Below are 21,281 nucleotides of genomic sequence, written 5' to 3' on the forward strand. Positions count from 1 at the left end.
AACATACCTGAACAAGCTAATCAAGGTCTGCATCCTTGATAACTCCAAAAAGTCTTTAGTTTTATTATATTCATAAGAGAAAGATAGTCTGTACCGGTTTTTCCCGGAAAAACACGACCGGCTGGAGGCGTGACGTGTGGGCGGAGCTAAAGAATCACGAGCGCCAGTAGGCTTTTGCGTTGAGAGAGCATGTGGAAACTGATATTACCGTGAGGGAAAAACCATCATCCAAAACAAACCATGGCTTACAGTCAGATTCAGCCGTTTATTTATGATCCAGAATCAGATCCCGAGGCTGAAACTGAACGAGAGCAGCAGCAGCAACAACTCGCTCCGTGCGGGGCTCGAACCCGGGTCTCCGGCATGGGAGGGGACGCACTAACAAGGAGGCAGAGATATTTTAAGCAGTTTTACTCACCGCCTGCGGTTCCAACACACGATCGTGACCCTTCTTCGTTGGGATTGCATCATCCTTAAGAAATAAACGATACGCAAATCCGTCGTCAAACTGGGCCTTGTTTGTAAAACAAGCATCTTCGAAATGCAGGGAACAAACACAAACACTTGCACAACTGCCTTGATGCTCTGTAAAAATAAACTCCATCCACTGGTCCCTTAATGCTGTTTTTTTTTTTTTTGGTAATCTGTGCAGGGTTGTCTTGCCCTGGCAAATAAAAACACACTTCTTTTGTGACATTTCGCGATGCTCTCGCTCTGATCAGTGAATGTCTGTTGTGCTCTCAATGCTCTGCTATACAGGAGCGCACGCATGCTCTTCCGGCAGAAGTGCCCTCAGGACCCATATAAGGAAATTCCGCTCCATCTAACGTCACACAGAGCCATACTCGAAAAAAATTTTGTATAGCTTTACCATTTTGCATTTCAAGATTACTTTTTAGACTTAATGTGCAAACCTAAATCTATGTTTAAAGATTAAGGTTCACATTTCACAGATTTAGTAATATAATATTTCTTCCAAACAGGCTACTTATAATAACATTTAGTTTTTTTTTTTTTTTTTTAAATCTATGCTCTATAGAATGACCATAAATTAAAAAAATAAAAAAATAAAAAAAATTCTGAAATGTCAACAAAAGCTTTATTTTGCAGGACTGTACATATAATCAGGCATGTTTTGCATTACTACTTTAAAATGCATAACAGCGATTAATGATTATGTTTATTAGAAGAAAAACAGATTTACATTAAGCAAACATTGAGGAAACATTTACATGAAAAATTTCAGTTCAAGATTTATCTGAAGGATGTTGTTTACTGATTGTAGGGTGCTGATATCACATGTTCTTCACTTTACAATAGCTCATATCTATTCATCTGCAGGCTATTTCTTCTGCAGACTCCTAAAAATAATCAGAAACAGCTGACAGTGTTTGTTATGTCTGTGTCTGTTTATTATGTTAAAACAAAAAGCGTGACAGAGAACTATTCATATTGTATGGACAAAATATAATATTAAAAATATTAAAGCTTTATATTAACCTGTTTTCAACAGCCTTCATGATGTATTTCTGTATGAATTTAGATTCTGGATTCAAGCATTTCTGCCTTCTATTTTTCAGAGTAACACTACAAAAACATGACAAAATAAACTGCATTATTATTTATAACCTATTTAAACAGATGTGCAATATTTAGATAATATCTGTATGTAAATAACAGTATACACTTACACAATCTCCTGGGTTTTACAAGAGAGACTTGGTGAAATAATTTAAATCTTCTCAATCAGTTTTGAAAGAACCATGTTCACACCTTTGTCAGCACAAAAACACCTGCCCTTCAGAAATCTAGCCTGGCCTGGAAGAGAAAAACAGTGCATTTTTTTTTTACCATTATCTACAACAACCTGCCATGCAGGGTTCACAATATAAATGCACAGTATGAAAAACTAAATTTGCATTTCTTCAATCTGCAAATTTTAGAGATCAAACTCACCTTCCACCTCTACAACAAGCAGGCAGCCTAGAATAACCACAGCTGTAACGATTTTCATGGTAATAATCTGCAGTTTTCACCTCCCTAATGGCTAGTTAATGAAGTTGTGTATGATTATGAAGTCCAGCTACTTTGTTTTTATGCTTTTGTAAGGGGTTTTCCCTCCCTGAGAATTTTTAAGTTTTTGTTTCTGGTCCTGCATCTGTATTTGTCTCGTTTCTCGGAAACACTTTCTTTTCATGCATACTTTACCTTTCCAAGAATGAGGAAGGAATCATTCGAATTATCATTTTATTTGGTCAATATTAGACTATTATAGCAAGTAAATTATTTTGCAATATTAGACTATAATTGTAATATTAGACTATAATTGCAATATTAGACTATTGTTACAATGCAAAGCAATAGACCATTAAAACATTAAAAACATAGCTGTATACCAACCTAAGAATTTTTTTCAATTATGTACATAAGAAATTATGTAATGTGCAAACCTGGCAACTGTAATGTGTGTTTTCTATCATCTGTTTTAAATCAGAACTAGGGATGCCAGATTGTGAATGAATGTCTGCCAGATGGGTTTGCACAAAGGTCTGGAGCTGTTAGTAACGAGATGTTTTACAAGGCAAAAAAACAAAACAAAAGGAGTTGCAGGATGAAATAAATTTTTACCTTTAATACTTTGTTTATAGGTAAATTCTTGCGTATACAGCTTTTGAACAACGCTGTACTACAGGTAAAGGAAATTTATATCCATCCAATAGAATAAAAAAAAAAGAGTATAAAAATATAAAGAAATGTTTTTGAAACATTTTTGAAAGATGTGCTAAACATTCCTAACAACTACTTATTCACAAGTGAATTGCTATCAGGCACATGACATTTGAATTTCTTGCTAGTGAATAATAGTCAAAAGTTGGTGAATAATAGTCAAAAGTGACTGAAAGTATTGTATGTAAAATGTATGTCCCTTCCTTGTAAATTGAACTATTGTATACATTGTGCTGCTGTTGTTGTCTGCTGAATATCAGACATCACAGTGTGGTGATAGTAACTACAAACTAGTACACAGACCCACACTTCTATTTAAATAGATGTTCATAGGACAGTGGTTAGTTAGTTACTCTCACTACCCTTGTTCATGTTCTACTTTAAAGTCAAAACAGTGATTTATTGAAATACATAAACATGGGAAAACCCCTTATAAGACTGGTATAATTATTGGTATAAACAGCTGTTTTTTATGTTTATGTTTATGTTTTGTTTTTTAGGATTATTAATATTGTGAAGCGAATTTAAATACAAATTAAAATTTAAATGCAAAAGTTTGGGATCAGTAAGATTTCTAATGTTTTTGAAAGAAGTCTCTAATGCTCACTAATGCTGAATTTATGTGATCAAAAAACATTAGTTTTGTTGAAAATTATTACAGTTTAAAATACCTGTTTTCTATTTCAAAATACTTTTAAAAAATTATTCCTGTGTTGCTAAGCTGAATTTTTATTAATTTTGTAAGTATGTCATTTTTAGTTAATTGATTTACAGTTGCGAAAGTATTTTTATTAGTCATGTCAGTCAAAAATAGCTGCTAATAACTGTTTAGCAATTTTTAAAAAGCTTTATTTAGTTTTCATGTCCCAGACCTTGTGTTTTAGAAGCATAAGACTATTGCTTATTTAAAATGGATTATGTTAAGAATGTCAGAATACAAGAACTAGTCTGAAAGTGTTTGGGATACATAATTTATAAAACTTTTATTTGACACATCATTATAGACAATGAAAATACAATCATAAAGCAAATTCTAAAAAGACTGTACAAATGACACATATGTGGAAACGTTTTTGAAAACAACCCAGTTTTTTTTTTCTTCTAAACTGAACTCTGACTTATGAGGAAGAATATTATTTCATCTGAAGTCATTTGAAGGATGTTGGTGCTGATGATGAAGTCATGGTGTTCTTCAGAGGCACAGAGGCAGTTGTACTGTGTGGAGCTGTCTGCTGGCTTCTGTGAAGATCAGAAATAGTTTCAAATTAGTTTAATTCCCATTAATCCATTAATTGATTATATTGCTCTCTGCCACACAAATCTACATCTTTGCATTGAATATGTGAAGCATGAGTAAATATGTTTAAAGATATTCTCACCTCTTTTCAAGAGCCTTTATGATGACATTTTGAGTGAATTTTGACTCTGGATTCATGCATTTCCATCCTGCACCATTCTTCAGAGTGACACTATGAAAGAATACACATCAGTGAGCTGAATCTGAAATTAATTGTAAATGAAAATAAATGATTGTATACAAATGTAGGTTGCACTTACATAATCTCATGTTTGCAACAAGATGGACTTGGAGGGATGATTTCAACCTTCTCGATGTTCTTCACTAAAACCATGTTTGCACCTTTGTCTGCACAGAAGCACCTGCCCTTTGAAGACCTGTCCTGTCCTGGAAGAGAAATGTCAGATATTTCATTAGAGTCTATTAACTGCAAACATGACCATAAACACATGTACATTCTGAAGATATACTGAATGCTCTTGATCTGCGATCTCTCAGAGCTCAAACTCACCTTTCACCCCTACAGCGATCAGGCAGACGAGAAGAACAAAAGCTGCAATAGTCTTCATTGTCTTCTTGTTCTCGTTCAACTGTGCTTGTGTTATGTCTAGGTCAGTGAGACTATGACTGAAGGACTTCAGGAGTTCATTTAAATACTGTAGGATCAGGGTTTCCCCCAGTCTTAGTTCTCTTTTTAGGTTTCAGTACTCCAGCATCCTCTCTTTTTTATTTTTTAATTGCGATTTCTCGGAAACACTGTCCTTTACCCTCATGGAGAGAAGCCTCGACTGAGGGCACCCTGTTTGTAACTTTCCATGAATGAGGAAGGATATATTGCTTAATAAGAGTGGAATATCTTTGTGAATTATGATTTGGTGGAAGTACTACTGTAATAAAACATTGAAAGTGAAAACTCTTGGGGCCTTTCAGTTGTTTTCAAAGCATTTTAATCACAAATTCTTAATATTAATTTGATGGCTTTTGTTGTCTGTTTTAAGCATGTGACTATTTATTAATAGTTAAACATTTAAATTTATTAACACAATCTGTGCCAGTAAAATACAGATACACAGTGACACCAACAATTTAAATGCATTCAGTCCCAACTGAATCCTGCTGATTTAGTAGTTTATAGCAACATTTTGAAGTTGTAGTTTGTTTAATTTACAAATTGGATTTAAATGTGGCCATAAAAATAATCAAATTGTATAGTATACTTAATCACAGATGCCCCTCGACCACCAACACCCCTATTTTCTCAGATATTATGTTTTTCTATCAAATAAATTATTGCAATGTAGTTTACCAAGTCCAAACCATACTCATCCCCAGGGGCGGAGCCAGAAGATGTAAACATTCGGGGCTTAGCCCAAACCTAGGGGGCTGCAGGGGTGTACTCCGCAGGGGAGATTTTTTCCCCCCATTTATGTCAGCTAAATGCACTATTTTTCAGGCTGTTTGAGATAACAGAATGCCTAAAAATCTATACACTATCTGGGAAAATGATGGTTACTCAGAAAAAAAAAATATTCACCCAGTAGAGCCTACAAACTATTTTGTATTTAATTGTTCTCCAGCTATATTTCTCAATTAATCTATCTTCTTATCCCACTAATGTGCCGAGAACAGTTGTAAAACATGCCCTGAAATAACTTAGCATTTGATAAATTGGGATATATTGCTTTTGAATCTCTCTCTGGCCGGTGAGGTTTGCTGTTACGAGTTCCTTTTAAAAAAAATTGTTATGTCCATAATGTTAACTTCAGGCAGTCAGTGAGCTCGCTACGACGGCGGTGAAATAAAAAGCCCACCAGCCCCTAATGACAACGACGAAGAAGATGATTTATATTCTTCTTCGTTAGTTTTTATCAGCAGTTGGCAAACAAGCGAAGTGATGCGTGATGCTTTACCGTCCGCCACAACGCACAGTAATAGAGCTTTTGTTTCTTTTCTTTTTTTGCCGCTCCAGTCTGAGAGACTGAGAGGAAATGAAACAAAGTTGAAGTTATTTTAAAAAAGCTAAAAGATTCGGGGCTTTTGACAAAACATTCGGGGCTTAAGCCCCATTAGCCGCCCCCCCGCTCCGCCCCTGCTCATCCCCGCTAAGCAGCAGAATAGCAGAATATACCTTTCCCAGAATGAGTAGTAAGGAATCATTTTAATGATTATTTTCTATAATCACAATGAAAAGCATTAAGCCAATAAAACTCACACACACACACACACACACACACACACACACACACACACACACACACACACACACATATATATATATATATATATATATATATATATATACATACATACATACATACATACATACATACATACATACATACATACATACATACACACACACACACACACACACACACACACACACACACATATATATATATATATACAGTGGGGATTGAAAGTTTGGGCACCCCTTGCAGAATCTGTGAAATTATGAGTAATTTTCAAAAAATAAGAGAGAGATCATACTAAATGCATGTTATTTTTTATTTAGTACTGTCCTGAGTAAGATATTGTACTTAAAATATTTTAACATTTATTCCACAAGACAAAAAAAAAATGCTGAAATTATTAAAATAACCCCACTCAAAAGTTTGGGAACCCTTGGTTCTTAATACTGTGTTCTGTTACCTGATGATCCTCGACTGTCTTTCTGTTTTGTGATGGTTGTGCAGGAGTCCCTTGTTTGTTCTGAACAGTTAAACTGACCAGCGTTCTTCAGAAAAATCTTTAAGGTCCTGCAGATTCTTCAGTTTTCCAGCATCTTTTTATATTTGAACCCTTTCCAGCAGTGACTGTATGATTTTGAGAGCATTAAGAGCTGGGGGTGAAAACTTGTTGTTCTGTGGCCTTGTGCAGACAGCTGAATCACAGTGTGGTGATGTAAACCACAAACTACACAGACCAACACTTTTCCTTTCTTTTTTTTAATAGAGGTTAATAGAGGTCAGTTGTTAGCAGGGCTGTGCACAGACCTTTTGAGCGGCATGTGCTGAAACTGAAAAAGGGCACCCCTCTTCCCTTTTTTTATATAAATTATATATAGGTCCTATTCTCTTTTTTAGCTATTCTGTTTGGTTTTATAAGCTTATTTGTATTATTTGGTTAACATGATTATGAATGACATTGAGAAGAGAGGAAGGTGAGCAATGAGTCAAGTATTTTTGACAAACTTTTTTGAAATATAATTTAAGTAATTATGTTCAACTCAATTCCAGATTATAAGAAACTATAGCCATACCGTTACAATAACATATCCAACATGTATCCGCCTACCTGGCAAAAATTTGATACTGTGGTGGACCAGGGATGTTGGTCTCTTGAAGGTCTCTTATCCACTACACTTTCCCTAAAATAAGCCAGCAATGAAAAAAATAAATAAAAATAGTGTGAAAAGTACAGTGAAAAGCATTTCTGAAGGATCACGTGACACTGAAGAGTACTGAACTGGAGTAATGATGCTGAAAATTCAGCTTTGATCACAAAAATAAATTGCATTTAGTTACTACTACATTACTGTAGTAAAACCATGTTTTACTACATTTTATACATGTGAGGACGAGCGGAGAGTATACCATAACATGATTATTCTAAATGTTAATAAATTAAGTGTATCAGCAATCATAAATCAAAGAAGAATTTCTTAGAAATATATGTTATGTAGGTGACGAGGATCACTCGTCGCTTTGTGCAAGTTCCAGTACTAAACAGCGCGGGGGCGCACCTGTTATGATTTTCCGATGGTAAAAACAAATTATATGTTGTTGCATTACTTATCAATATATAGTTTTTGACCAGCGAATGTGTGCAAATGTGAATTTTTTTTTTGTCCGTCATTAAAACAGCGACGGCGCCTGCCGCTGCCGGCATCACATTACATTTTCATCTACAGTTTACAAACTAGTTTTTGTAGCTATATTGACGGAGCGCATGGTAAAATGCATTTGGCCAAAATCGTATTTTGTAAAAGATGAAATGGTACTGTATGCACAGGCTATTTAAGTGTTGGCTATGTATTGGCTATGACTAGATGGCAAATGCTAGCCCTCTCTCTCAGGCGACGTCCCACATGTCTTAGTCAGTGAGTCAGTCAGACATCAAATAAATAAAATATGAGCCTTTATAGACATAGTGTTTAGTAGTACTTATTCAAACAACAAGATATTTATTTACCCTTCGCAAAACTTCGTTCAGCTCAGCTGTTGTCTACTGTGCTGTGTGTTGACTCAATGAATATAGAGGGGGCGGAGTTATCAGCTTACTGACAGCTTGAGGATCGAATAAGATTTACACAAGCTCGTTTTAAGAACTTTCATTTGTAAAAAGGGCATGTGCTCTGCACAGGTTGAGCCCTACCTGTGCACGTGCCTGGTTGTTAGTGGTTCACACTACCGTTTTCATTTGCATTGCATGTTCCATTTTAAAGTCTTTGATAAAAACAGTGATTTATGGAAATTTGGAAATGCTGACATGCACAAATCTCATCAATATGTGAAAACTTATAAGACTGGTATAATTCTATAAACACAGTTGTTGTTTTTAATTCTACATGCATATCAATACATTATACTGAGAATATACACTGTTTGGGATCAATACCATTTTAAATGCTTTTTAAATAACTCTCTTATGCTCACTAAGCCTGTATTTATTTGATCAAAAACACAGAAAAAAAGGCAGTATTGTGAAATATTATTACCATTTAAAAGGTCAATACGAGATCTTGGAAAATGCTAAAATTTGCCTGATAGCACTGAAAGCGAATGTCACACCCTCCCTGCAATCACTGTCAAAAGCCACGCCCCCTGAACGCATTTATGCTCACATTTATGCTTTCTATGGCAACCAGTGAGGGACACTTAGACTGCCAAACCGCGTTTTACATTTTCTCCCATTTTTATAATATTATAAATGAACCGTTTAATCTTAAAGTTTTAGTGGTTCAGATTCAGACTCGATGCAGAGCAGAGAGCACAGAGATCAGATGATAGTAAATAAATAACGTCAGCGGCCATGGCATTGCACGAGCGATCGTTATTATAGTTCAAAAGGGCTAACAGTGTAAGTTATTATGCGAATTAACTCGAGTCAGAATGTACATGTGCACAGTAGCATTTGTCATCCGTCACCGTGACATCAAGTGGACTTTTTTAGCTGAAATAATGAGTGGATTCAGCTTGGACTTGGAATAACGAGAGGAATAACATGGATAACTTTCTTGTTGGAGGACTGTAATGCATCACAGGCAGTCGGGTACAAGGAAGAGAGACTACGCCTCTTTAAATTAGATAAGACAAAAAGCTGTATTCTTCGCAACAGGTTTATTTACTTGTAATAGCAATTTAAGGTGGAATATGTGAACGTCGGGTCCAGTCGGGTCTGTGTCTTCCCGGCGGGTTCGGGTCCAGATTTCAAATAATATATGGGTCCGGGTCGGGTACGGGTAGACATTTCTCGGATCTACACGGGTGCGGGTCCAGCTTTTGAAATATTAGACGGGTCCGGGTCGGTTCTGTGTAGTACATTACGGGTCTCTGTCGGGTTCGGGCACGAATTTTTGGACCCGTGAAGACCTATAGCTCACAGACCGGAATACCAAAGACAACATTACTACAAAACAGAGAATGTGAGCGGAGCGGAGTGGGAGCGGAGCGTTGAGTGGAGCGGTGTGATTTTGACAGGAGCGAGGAGCGGATTTTTTAAAAGTCGGAGCGTTGTGGTTTTCACTCGCTCCAAGAGTGCTCCACCACCGCTCCATCACGAGTACAATTCATGCTAAAAGCCCGTAATATAACTGCATATTTAGCAAGTATTCACGTTAAACATATTTAACTATAGCTTGATACAGATGGATCTCTCAAATCAGAAGGTTACAATGACGACAATAGCCGACCGGGAAGTTATAGGTTAGTTCTCAAGGAGTTTGTCTGTTCCTTTTACTGAATATTTTCGGGTCAAAGCATGATTTAAACAGTTACAGCACATTCACACGCAATCGCTTTCGCAATAATGCATTCAAACAAATGTAATCTTACAGTGTTACTTCATCTGTATCTGATTTTGAATGAGCAGAAATCTGTAGGAAATGCATTAATCTGTAGATAAAATAAAAATGTACTGTTATTTTCATCACAAACAAAATTTGCACAGCAGAATACAGTAATTATATTAATGCTGACATCCATGTTATTAGTTTGGCATGTGGTAGGAAAAAAAAGTTTGCACACAATAGCCTAAGTCACTTTGAAACTCTCCTGTTATTTTAATTTTTTTATTTTAAGATAGGCTACGTTATGAACATAACATTTCAAACATACTGAAATACTTTAGCCACGGAGCGAAGGCGGAGTAGTGTTTCTGGTATCACTGAGCGCGGAGTGGAGCGGGAGCGGGAAATTGTGAACCCGGAGCGGAGCTGGAGCGGAGAGATTATTAAATGCTCTGAGCGCGGAGGGGAAATTGTTCCCACTCCACTCCGCTCACATACTCTGCTACAAAAGGCTACATCAGTGGTTCCTAATTCCAGTCCGTGTTCTGAAGTGAAATAATCCCCTGCTCAGGGAGTAGGGAGCAACGATCACGGGGATCATATCGATTGGAACACAGTTAATTTGACATAGCTCGAGTTGGTCATCTGAATCTTGTGTGTGTTAACTAAGCGTGGCATTCAAAATATGTGCGCGAGCACTGGAATTGGGAACCGCTGGGATACATCATGTGTCATTCACCAGTAAGAAAACTTTAAAAGTACTACAATACCAGGAAGGAAGACTGGGTTGTTGATGTTTGTCTGCCATTCTAGCTCTGTCTATATATATAGTCTTTTTTTAAATAACAGCTTCTTCTGATCACAGTTTTTTTAATTTTTTTATGTGGAATGGAAATGTAGCTTGATGTCATTTTCAGTTGATTGATTTATCAAGTGCAGTGGCAATCAAAATTTGTTGCTTATTGCTTATAGACTATTGTGGGAAGTCGTGGCCTAATGGCTAGAGGGTTGGACTCCCAGTCGAAGGGTTGTGAGTTCTAGTCTCGGGCCGGACGGAATTGTGGGTGGGGGGAGAGCAGTGTACAGTTCTCTCTCCACCTTCAATACCACGACTTAGGTGCCCTTGAGCAAGGCATCGAACCCCCAACTGCTCCCCGGGTGCCGCAGCATAAATGGCTGCCCACTGATCCGGGAGTGTGCTCACAGTGTGTGTGTTTGTGTTCACTGCTCTGTGTGTGTGCATTTCGGATGGGTTAAATGCAGAGCACAAATTCTGAGTATGGGTCACCATACTTGGCTGAATGTCACTTCACTTTCACTTTCTTTAAAATGGATTATCTTATGCATTTTAAATCAGAATGTCACATTGCAAGAAATACTCTGAGAGTTTAGGAGACAGATAGATATAGATTTAAAAGATAGATATAAAAGTTTTATTTGACACATCATTATAGATAATGAAAATACAATCATAGAGCAAATTATAAAAAGACTGTATACATATGACACATTTGTGAAAAAGTTTTTGTAAACCAGCCAGTGGTCAGATAAAAATAATTTAATCAGCTTAGATATTAGGAAATATTTTTACGTTTAAAGTTTTTTTTTTTTTTTATATACTGAACTCCAATTTATGAGGCAGAATAAAATATTATTTCATCTGAAGTCATTTGAAGGATGTTGGTGCTGATGATGAAGTCATGGTGTTCTTCAGAGGCACAGAGGCAGTTGTACTGTGTGGAGCTGTCTGCTGGCTTCTGTGAAGATCAGAAATAGGTTAAAATTAGTTTAATTCCCATTAATCCATTAATTCATTCTTTTTGAATTGTTATCTGCCACACAAATCTACATCTTTGCATTGCATGTGTATGTGAAGCATGAGTAAATATGTTTAAAGATATTCTCACCTCTTTTCAAGAGCCTTTATGATGACATTTTGAGTGAATTTTGACTCTGGATTCATGCATTTCCGTCCTGCACCATTCTTCAGAGTGACACTATGAAAGAATACACATCAGTGAGCTGAATCTGAAATTTATTGTAAATGAAAATAAATGATTGTATACAAATGTAGGTTGTGCTTACATAATCTCTTGTTTGCGACAAGATGGACTTGGAGGGATGATTTCAACCTTCTCGATGTTCTTCACTAAAACCATGTTTGCACCTTTGTCTGCACAGAAGCACCTGCCCTTTGAAGACCTGTCCTGTCCTGGAAGAGAAATGTCAGATATTTCATTAGAGTCTATTAACTGCAAACATGACCATAAACAAATGTACATTCTGAAGATATACTGAATGCTCTTGATCTGCGATCTCTCAGAGCTCAAACTCACCTTTCACCCCTACAGCGATCAGGCAGACGAGAAGAACAAAAGCTGCAATAGTCTTCATTGTCTTCTTGTTCTCGTTCAACTGTGCTTGTGTTATGTCTAGGTCAGTGAGACTGTGACTGAAGGACTTCAGGAGTTCATTTAAATACTGTAGGATCAGGGTTTTCCCCAGTCTTAGTTCTCTTTTTTGGTTTCAGTACTCCAGTGTACTCTATTTCTTTCTTTTTTTAATTGCGATTTCTTGGAAACACTGTCCTGAACCCTCATGGAGAGAAGCCTCGACTCAGGGCACCCTGTTTGTAACTTTCCATTAATGAGGAAGGATATATTGATTAATTAGACTCGAATATAGTGGGAATACTAGTAGGTATTAGGCTAAAACACTGAAAAACATAGTAAACTGATTGAATTTCATGGCTTTTATTGTCTGTTTTTATACACAAGACAATCTGTTGTATACATGTTGTGTATAAATTAATATAATAATACACAACTATAGAAAATGCACACCGAACCTATTTATTAACATTATCTTTTTTCAATAATTTTTATGATAATGACCCACTGTTTCAAAGTAATCTGAGCAGGTAAATACTGTACAGTACACAGTGACAGGCACCCAAGTAAGAAAAGGTGATGATTTTCTAGCAAAAATTCTAAACATTTACCTTTACCTATTTAACACTAGATCTGTTACGGTCATTTTTGGTCTGTGAAATTAATAAAATGATAATAATGATCAATCTCCATCATCACAAAGTGTAGCTGGAATCTTTTGTTTTTGCTTTTGTGCATGTGGATGTTTAATTTATTTATGGCACCATTAAGAAACCACAAGCAAGGATGTGGGACAAAATGTGTGTTTTCTGTGGAATCTGGTCAGTTGTTTTCACTACCTCTTTATTTTCAAGCCAGTCTTAACAATATTTGTTACATCTGATGACGAAAAGATGATGACATATATTGTCCAATAATGTGTGTGAAAATAAGACTTGCTTGGTAAGCCAGGTTAAGTTTGAGATAAACTGGCATAAACCAAAACTTTAGGAAAAGTTTCTAGTCAAAATGGGGTTAGTCATGTATTTGTGATATGTACAACACTTAGCATAAAGCAAGAGTTGTTTGCAGATTATTTAATATTTCAGTGATGAAAATGTTCTAATGATGAAATTCAGTGAATAATCAGAGATCCAGTGTTAAAATACAGAGCAAATAGTTTAATACATAAACAAATTGCAAATCAGGTCATTAGACAAAACTTTTTTGTCTTCACTGAAATTTCACTGGAATGTTATCAAGTGTTTTCACTACCCTTTTCTTTATATAGCATCTTAATCAGACATTGTGTTGAAGTCTAAGCTAATGACTGAGCACAATCATGCTGATGAAAAGCAAAACTGAAACTGAAAAAAAGAACACTTTTTGTGGAATCTGGAAATGTCACTTCGACTGCTACATATTTTTTTATAATTTAAGCACAATGCATGCATGCATTATCAGTTAACACCAATTAAGCATGGAGTGCTGCAAGGATCTGTCTTAGGCCCTCTGCCATTTTCATGTTGACCCTTGGTAATATTATTAGAAAATATGTGATTAGTTTCCATTGTTATGTTGATAATACCCAACTATACATTTCAACAAGACCAGATGAAACTTTTAAACTAAGCTTCTCCGACTTTTTCCTCAACGCTGAAGTAAGCCTATGGGTGAGACTTCCGTTTCATTAGCCGCCATGGGTAAAATAACGAGGAGAATAACAACGTAAAACCGTTTGCAGTACAAACCAGTGTGATCTTAATTAAGGTAACATATTAAAATAATATGATAGGACACATCAATTGTTTGTATCAAGCAGCAAAACTAACTGTTTTGTACAGCTAAAAATAGCTGGATGAAAATGAGACCGGAAGCTTTACCCATATTTACAAATGGTGGCGCCCTTTTTTATGTCAAGAAAAAGGTGGATAGAGTTGTGTTAAAAAAATGTAAAGACTAGATGACCAATAATTGTCTCCTATTAAATTAGGATAGGACACAGAATCTCATAGTACACAGTATCTATCAGATTAAAATTTCCATCTAGATGGATATATCTTCTATTACTTCCTCTACAGTCACAAATTTGGATGTAATATTAGACAGCAACTTTTGTTTTGAAATTAGTATCTCACGTTACAAAAACAGCATTCTTCCATCTTAGAAACACTACCAAGCTACGGAACAGGTTACCTAGCTGTTTCCGATGCAGAAAAGCTAGTTCATGTATTTATTATCTCAAGACTGGACTGTTGTAATGGACTGCTATGTAGCTGTCCTGCATATTAATTTCTATTCGCAAATAGAAATAAATGTGCGCGAACTGTAACGTATATTTAAGGAACACGTGTGCAAATAAAGTACACTCTCCCTCCGGGTGAGCTTTCTTAAATTTACTGTCATAAAAAGTCACTGTCATAAAATTTTAAAACACACTTCTTAATGATAATTTTAAGTCGCCTTTTATCATGTGGATGAAAAAAACAAACAAATCTCGACACAGCCTATCGATTATTAAAAACTTTTTAAAAAATTCAGAAAACAGGGCGCTGCACGTTGTAGTGTCACAAGGTGGCGCTGTTTTACGTTATACAGCTCAACAGAGCTTCAGCCTTCATCAAAGTGATTCTGAATCTATGAACAGTGCACATTTATGCCAATAGATTGCTTATGAACTCGAGTTGATGAATTGTGACAATGTCTACTTTATGACCTTTATATAATATGTTTTAGACGGTTGTAAGAATGCATATTTTCGCTATCATCAAAAGGGTCAGTCTGTAAAGACATTTCAAAATAAGAGTGCCGATATATTTCGGGCATTTTTTTTGTTACATAATTGTATTTAATTTAATTTGCATATGCAAAATTAACTGTATTTAATTTAATTTCTATTTCATTCATTGTAAACTATTGTAGTTTCTGATTGCGATTCTTCCTCATAGGATGAAAAGACTAAGAACATTATTTGACACATTTTATTCAATATATGGATTTTACTAGTATCAGTAAAATCTGTGTCCCATCCACTTGGAGCTGTGATCCTAAAATCTGGCTCACAAGATCCACTTTCCTGCAGAGTTTAGCTCTAACCCTAACACACCTGAGTCTACTAATCAATGTCTTCAGGACCAAACCTTTGGGAAGCACTGATGTATTCACTATTGTAAGGTCCACACACTCGGTCTAAAGACGGTATCTGGTGCTGGCTGAAGGTTTCTTGTGTGTTCGGTCTTTTCAGCACGAATATTCAATTTAAATCCAATTCTAATCTGACTCCATTTTAATATGACCTTGATTTTGGGTTGAAAGGCAAATTGGTTGCTTGAACATTTCTAATCATTATTATTCTGAGATTTGATTATTCTATTTATTCTCTCATATTATTGTACTCGTTCATTCGGGTGCTCATGTCACTCAAAGATATCGCTTTGGCCTTAGCGTATCTTATGGTCACATTCTCATCAGGCAGGCGTTTCCTGCACCTCCACTCTGTGGGGTGTCTCGAAGATGCCTGTGCATGTTTGTATTGTCTGTTTCTCGAGAAAACAAGGAACTGTTGCATATTCGAGAGAGGTGTTTCCCGCACTTTCTCTTAGTGAAATTCTTACACTGTATTCCATCACTTCCTTCTCTCTTCCTTTTTCAAGAGAGACTCATTTGTTTAAACTCTTTCTTCCACGATGATGACGCAACTAACAATAAACAGCAGACGTTCCCATGTTAAAGACGTTTTAGGCTTTTTTTTATAACCGCTTCTTCTGATCACAATTGGAAGTCTAGATTTAATTCATTCGTTTTAATTCAATATGTGGAATGGAAATGTAGCTTGATGTCATTTTCAGTTGGTTGTTTTATCAAGTGCAGTGGCAATCAACATTCGTTTTCATGTCCCAGACCTTGTGTTTTAGAAGTATGAGACTATTGTTTATGTAAAATGGATTATCTTATGCATTTTACTCAGAATGTCAGAATACAAGAACTACTCTGAAAGAGTTTAGGAGTTTATATATAAAAGTTTTATTTGACACATCATTATAGACAATGAAAATACAATAATAAAGCAAATCATAAAAAGACTGTATACATATGACACATTTGTGAAAAAGTTTGTGTAAACCACCCAGTGGTCAGATAAAAATAATTTAATCAGCTTAGACAAAAGGAAATATTTTTAGTTTTAAAGGATTTTTTTTTTTTGTAATTTGAACTCCCAACTTATGAGGCAGAATATTATTTCATCTGAAGTCATTTGAAGGATGTTGGTGCTGATGATGAAGTCATGGTGTTATTCAGAGGCACAGAGGCAGTTGTACTGTGTGGAGCTGTCTGCTGGCTTCTGTGAAGATCAGAAATAGGCTCAAATTTCTTTCATTTCCCATTAATCCATTAATTCATTCTTTTTGAATTGTTATCTGCCACACAAATCTACATCTTTGCATTGAATGTGTATGTGAAGCATGAGTAAATATGTTTAAAGATATTCTCACCTCTTTTCAAGAGCCTTTATGATGACATTTTGAGTGAATTTTGACTCTGGATTCATGCATTTCCGTCCTGCACCATTCTTCAGAGTGACACTATGAAAGAATACACATCAGTGAGCTGAATCTGAAATTAATTGTAAATGAAAATAAATGATTGTATACAAATATAGGTTGCACTTACATAATCTCATGTTTGCCACAAGATGGACTTGGAGGGATGATTTCAACCTTCTCGATGTTCTTCACTAAAACCATGTTTGCACCTTTGTCTGCACAGAAGCACCTGCCCTTTGAAGACCTGTCCTGTCCTGGAAGAGAAATGTCAGATATTTCATTAGAGTCTATTAACTGCAAACATGACCATAAACACATGTACATTCTGAAGATATACTGAATGCTCTTGATCTGCGATCTCTCAGAGCTCAAACTCACCTTTCACCCCTACAGCGATCAGGCAGACGAGAAGAACAAAAGCTGCAATAGTCTTCATTGTCTTCTTGTTCTCGTTCAACTGTGCTTGTGTTATGTCTAGGTCAGTGAGACTATGACTGAAGGACTTGAGGAGTTCATTTAAATACTGTAGGATCAGGGTTTTCCCCTCAGTCTTAGTTCTCTTTTTAGGTTTCAGTACTCCAGCATCCTCTCTTTTCTCTTATTTTAATTGCGATTTCTCGGAAACACTGTCCTTTACTCTCATGGAGAGAAGCCTCGACTTAGGGCACCCTGTTTGTAACTTTCCATGAATGAGGAAGGATATATTGCTTAATTAGACTGGAATATCTTTGTGAATTATGATTTGGTGGAAGTACTACTAAAACACTGAAAGTGAAAACTCTTGGGACCTTTCAGTTGTTTTCAAAACATTCAATTGATTGAATTGGCTTTTATTGTTTTTTTTAAGCATGTGACCATCTGTTGTTTACATTTTTTTTGTATAAAGTAATGTAACAATTCACAGAAATATAGAAATACACATTAAACTATTTATTAACACAATCTGTGCCAGTAAAATACAGATACACAGTGACATGTACCCATGTTACAACCAACAATTTAAATGCATTCAGTCTAACTGAATGCTGCCATTAAAGTCCAAACCAGACTCATTCCTGAGGTCTTCCAGTTAGAAAGTCCAGGATCCAATTACAGAGGGAGGTATTTATGCCCAGCAGGTTTAGTTTATTAATGAGCTGTTGTGGGATTATTGTGTTGAATGCTGAGCTGAAGTAGATGAACAACATTCTAACATAGGAGTCTTTATTTTCTAAGTGGGTAAGATCCAGGTGGAGGGAGGAGGAAATTGCATTGTCTGTAGTATAGTTTGGACGGTATGCAAACTGAAGCGGATCGACTATGTTGGGGAAGCTGGTTTTGATGTTGAGCATGACTTACATCTCAAAGCACTTTATCATGATTGGATTTAGTGCTATGGGACGCTAGTCATTTAGACAGGACACAGGTGATTTCTTTGGTTCTGGTATGATTGCTGTAAATTTGAGGCATGTGGGGATGACTGCCTGGCTAAGCAAGATGTTGAAGATATCTGTTAGGACAGCAGTCTTTCAGTACACATACAGGTATGTTGTCAGAACTCGCAGCCCGCGGCCTTGCGTGGGAGAACCTTCCTAACATCGGGTGGAGACAGACAGAGCACCTGGTCATTGAGAGGTATGGGCAGTTTTTTGTGCAGGTGTGTCATTCAGCATGTCAAACCGTGAGTGAAAGTTGTTGAGTGCATCTGGGAAGGATGTGTCATTATCGCAGGCCTGTGGCGGGGGCTTGTAATCAGTGATGATCTGAATGGCTTTTCACAGGCTCTGTGTGTCTCTTCTGTCTATGAAGTGATTGTTGTTGTTTTTTTTTTGAGCATATGACCGTTTTGCATTTTTGATGCCACAGGACAGATTGGCTCTTGCTGTTTTGAGGGCTGCTTTATCTCCTGATCTGGATGCTTCATCTCTGGCCTTTAACAGCCCACGAACCTCTTCTGTCATCCACATCTTTTGGTATGCACATGTGTTGATGGTTTTGATGACTGTCACATCATCAATGCACATTTTGATATAGGCAGTCACTGTTTCAATGTACCCTGCACTGCAAAATATTATCTGAAATGTGCATCACTAAATAATGATTTCTTGATAATTGAACTATAGTACACACTGCACTGCTGTTGTTCTGTGGCATTGTGCAGACAGCTGAATCACAGTGTGGTGATGTAAACCACAAACTACACAGACCAAATGTTTTTTTTTTTTTTTTGTTTTGTTTTTTTAAATAGAGCTTAATAGAGGTCAGTTGTTAGTGGTTTTCACTACCCTTTTAATTTGCATTGCATGTTCTTTTTTGAAATCTTTGATAAAAACAGTGATTTATGGAAATTTGGAAATACTGACCTGATCAAATGTCATCAATATGGGAAAACATATACGACTGGTATAATTACTTCTAAAAAAAAATACGATTTTGAATGTTTTTTTGAATAAGCCTCTTATCCTCACTTAGGCTGTATTTATATATATAGAGAATTTTATTTTTATTTTTTCCTGCGACGCAAAGCTGAATTGTGATCAACCATTTCTCCAGTCTTCAGTGTCACATGATCCTTCAGAAATCATTCATGCTGATTTATCATCAGTGTTGGAAAAAGTTGTGTTGCTTAATATTTATTGAAGCCTGTGATACTTTTTTCAGGATTCTTTTATAAATGAGTAAAAACATTTTATCAATCTCACATCCTTGGTGAAGAAAAATAGTCTCTTAGATAGATAAATTGATAAATAGACAGATAGATAGACATATATGCTTATTTTATAGATATAAAAGCTTTATTTGACACATCTTTGTGGACAATGAAAATAAAATCATAAAGCAAATTGTAAAAAGACTGTACATATGACACATTTGTGAAAAAGTTTTTAAATACAACCAATCCGATCTCATGGCAGTTTGTACATATTTTACGAGTTGCACAATTCGTATGAATTTGTAGGAATGACCTACACCTAACCCCTTCCCTAAACCTACCCGTCTCTGGGGTCTAGACAAATCATACAAAATCATACGAGTGAGGTCATATGAATTGGTACGAATTACCCACCCTGTAAAATACATACGAATTGGTTGTGAGATAGCGAAAACAACCCAGCGGTCAGATAAAAATAATTTAGTCAGCTTAGACATTAGGAAATAAGTTAAGGTTAAAAGTTTTTCTTTGTATGTGTTTTTTTTTTCTAAACTGAACTCCCAACTTATGAGGCAGAATATTATTTCATCTGAAGTCATTTGAAGGATGTTGGTGCTGATGATGAAGTCATGGTGTTCTTCAGAGGCACAGAGGCAGTTGTACTGTGTGGAGCTGTCTGCTGGCTTCTGTGAAGATCAGAAATAGGTTAAAATTAGTTTAATTCCCATTAATCCATTAATTCATTCTTTTTGAATTGTTCTCTGCCACACAAATCTACATCTTTGCATTGAATGTGTATGTGAAGCATGAGTAAATATGTTTAAAGATATTCTCACCTCTTTTCAAGAGCCTTTATGATGACATTTTGAGTGAATTTTGACTCTGGGTTCATGCATTTCCGTCCTGCACCATTCTTCAGAGTGACACTATGAAAGAATAAAAATCAGTGAGCTGAATCTGAAATTTATTGTAAATGAAAATAAATGATTGTATACAAATGTAGGTTGTGCTTACATAATCTCTTGTTTGCGACAAGATGGACTTGGAGGGATGATTTCAACCTTCTCGATGTTCTTCACTAAAACCATGTTTGCACCTTTGTCTGCACAGAAGCACCTGCCCTTTGAAGACCTGTCCTGTCCTGGAAGAGAAATGTCAGATATTTCATTAGAGTCTATTAACTGCAAACATGACCATAAACAAATGTACATTCTGAAGATATACTGAATGCTCTTGATCTGCGATCTCTCAGAGCTCAAACTCACCTTTCACCCCTACAGCGATCAGGCAGACGAGAAGAACAAAAGCTGCAATAGTCTTCATTGTCTTCTTGTTCTCGTTCAACTGTGCTTGTGTTATGTCTAGGTCAGTGAGACTGTGACTGAAGGACTTGAGGAGTTCATTTAAATACTGTAGGATCAGGGTTTTCCCCTCAGTCTTAGTTCTCTTTTTAGGTTTCAGTACTCCAGTGTACTCTATTTATTTCTTTTTTTAATTGCGATTTCTCGGAAACACTGTCCTGAACCCTCATGAAGGGAAGCCTCGACTCAGGGCACCCTGTTTGTAACTTTCCATTAATGAGGAAAGATATATTGCTTAATTAGACTCGAATATAGTGGGAATACTAGTAGGTATTAGGCTAAAACACTGAAAAACATAGTAAACTGATTGAATTTCATGGCTTTTATTGTCTGTTTTATAC

General features: G+C 36.1%; 4 protein-coding genes and 1 pseudogene across 4 annotated transcripts; all 5 read right to left on the reverse strand.

Moving 5' to 3' along the window:
* Positions 1-1,099: 1,099 nt before the first annotated feature.
* Positions 1,100-2,159, reverse strand: LOC113050017 (C-X-C motif chemokine 11-6-like; annotated as a pseudogene).
* Positions 2,160-3,683: 1,524 nt separating this feature from the next.
* Positions 3,684-4,659, reverse strand: LOC113050018 (C-X-C motif chemokine 11-6-like). The gene is made up of 4 exons (XM_026212736.1): positions 4,536-4,659; positions 4,285-4,411; positions 4,107-4,196; positions 3,684-3,966 (listed from the first exon to the last, which is right to left on the reverse strand). The coding sequence occupies exons 1-4, from the start codon at positions 4,591-4,593 to the stop codon at positions 3,876-3,878; spliced, it is 366 nt and encodes a 121-aa protein (XP_026068521.1). The 5' UTR covers positions 4,594-4,659; the 3' UTR covers positions 3,684-3,875.
* A 6,974-nt stretch (positions 4,660-11,633) lies between these two features.
* LOC113050019 (C-X-C motif chemokine 11-6-like) lies at positions 11,634-12,494 on the reverse strand. Its single transcript, XM_026212737.1, has 4 exons — positions 12,371-12,494; positions 12,120-12,246; positions 11,942-12,031; positions 11,634-11,791 (listed from the first exon to the last, which is right to left on the reverse strand). The coding sequence occupies exons 1-4, from the start codon at positions 12,426-12,428 to the stop codon at positions 11,701-11,703; spliced, it is 366 nt and encodes a 121-aa protein (XP_026068522.1). The 5' UTR covers positions 12,429-12,494; the 3' UTR covers positions 11,634-11,700.
* Positions 12,495-16,594: 4,100 nt separating this feature from the next.
* On the reverse strand, positions 16,595-17,452 carry LOC113049178 (C-X-C motif chemokine 11-6-like). Its single transcript, XM_026211295.1, has 4 exons — positions 17,326-17,452; positions 17,075-17,201; positions 16,897-16,986; positions 16,595-16,745 (listed from the first exon to the last, which is right to left on the reverse strand). Exons 1-4 carry the CDS (start codon positions 17,381-17,383, stop codon positions 16,655-16,657), a joined length of 366 nt encoding a protein of 121 aa, XP_026067080.1. The 5' UTR covers positions 17,384-17,452; the 3' UTR covers positions 16,595-16,654.
* Positions 17,453-20,116: 2,664 nt separating this feature from the next.
* LOC113049177 (C-X-C motif chemokine 11-6) lies at positions 20,117-20,969 on the reverse strand. The gene is made up of 4 exons (XM_026211294.1): positions 20,845-20,969; positions 20,594-20,720; positions 20,416-20,505; positions 20,117-20,265 (listed from the first exon to the last, which is right to left on the reverse strand). The coding sequence occupies exons 1-4, from the start codon at positions 20,900-20,902 to the stop codon at positions 20,175-20,177; spliced, it is 366 nt and encodes a 121-aa protein (XP_026067079.1). The 5' UTR covers positions 20,903-20,969; the 3' UTR covers positions 20,117-20,174.
* Positions 20,970-21,281: the final 312 nt, after the last annotated feature.

The sequence above is a fragment of the Carassius auratus genome, chromosome 30 (genome assembly GCF_003368295.1).
Source record: "Carassius auratus strain Wakin chromosome 30, ASM336829v1, whole genome shotgun sequence".
Classification (NCBI taxonomy): domain Eukaryota; kingdom Metazoa; phylum Chordata; class Actinopteri; order Cypriniformes; family Cyprinidae; genus Carassius; species Carassius auratus.

Bases quoted from the DNA above. Each gene is read 5' to 3' on its own strand.
- LOC113049178 (XM_026211295.1), bottom strand. From the start codon at position 17,383: ATGAAGACTATTGCAGCTTTTGTTCTTCTCGTCTGCCTGATCGCTGTA. The intron at 16,987-17,074 runs GTAAGTGCAACC...ATTCTTTCATAG, and splicing joins TGTGGCAAACATGAGATTAT to TGTCACTCTGAAGAATGGTG. The intron at 16,746-16,896 runs GTGAGAATATCT...TGATCTTCACAG, and splicing joins ATAAAGGCTCTTGAAAAGAG to AAGCCAGCAGACAGCTCCAC.
- LOC113050019 (XM_026212737.1), bottom strand. From the start codon at position 12,428: ATGAAGACTATTGCAGCTTTTGTTCTTCTCGTCTGCCTGATCGCTGTA. The intron at 12,032-12,119 runs GTAAGCACAACC...ATTCTTTCATAG, and splicing joins TGTCGCAAACAAGAGATTAT to TGTCACTCTGAAGAATGGTG. The intron at 11,792-11,941 runs GTGAGAATATCT...TGATCTTCACAG, and splicing joins ATAAAGGCTCTTGAAAAGAG to AAGCCAGCAGACAGCTCCAC.
- LOC113049177 (XM_026211294.1), bottom strand. From the start codon at position 20,902: ATGAAGACTATTGCAGCTTTTGTTCTTCTCGTCTGCCTGATCGCTGTA. The intron at 20,721-20,844 runs GTGAGTTTGAGC...TTTCTCTTCCAG, and splicing joins GATCGCTGTAGGGGTGAAAG to GACAGGACAGGTCTTCAAAG. The intron at 20,266-20,415 runs GTGAGAATATCT...TGATCTTCACAG, and splicing joins ATAAAGGCTCTTGAAAAGAG to AAGCCAGCAGACAGCTCCAC.
- LOC113050018 (XM_026212736.1), bottom strand. From the start codon at position 4,593: ATGAAGACTATTGCAGCTTTTGTTCTTCTCGTCTGCCTGATCGCTGTA. The intron at 4,412-4,535 runs GTGAGTTTGAGC...TTTCTCTTCCAG, and splicing joins GATCGCTGTAGGGGTGAAAG to GACAGGACAGGTCTTCAAAG. The intron at 4,197-4,284 runs GTAAGTGCAACC...ATTCTTTCATAG, and splicing joins TGTTGCAAACATGAGATTAT to TGTCACTCTGAAGAATGGTG.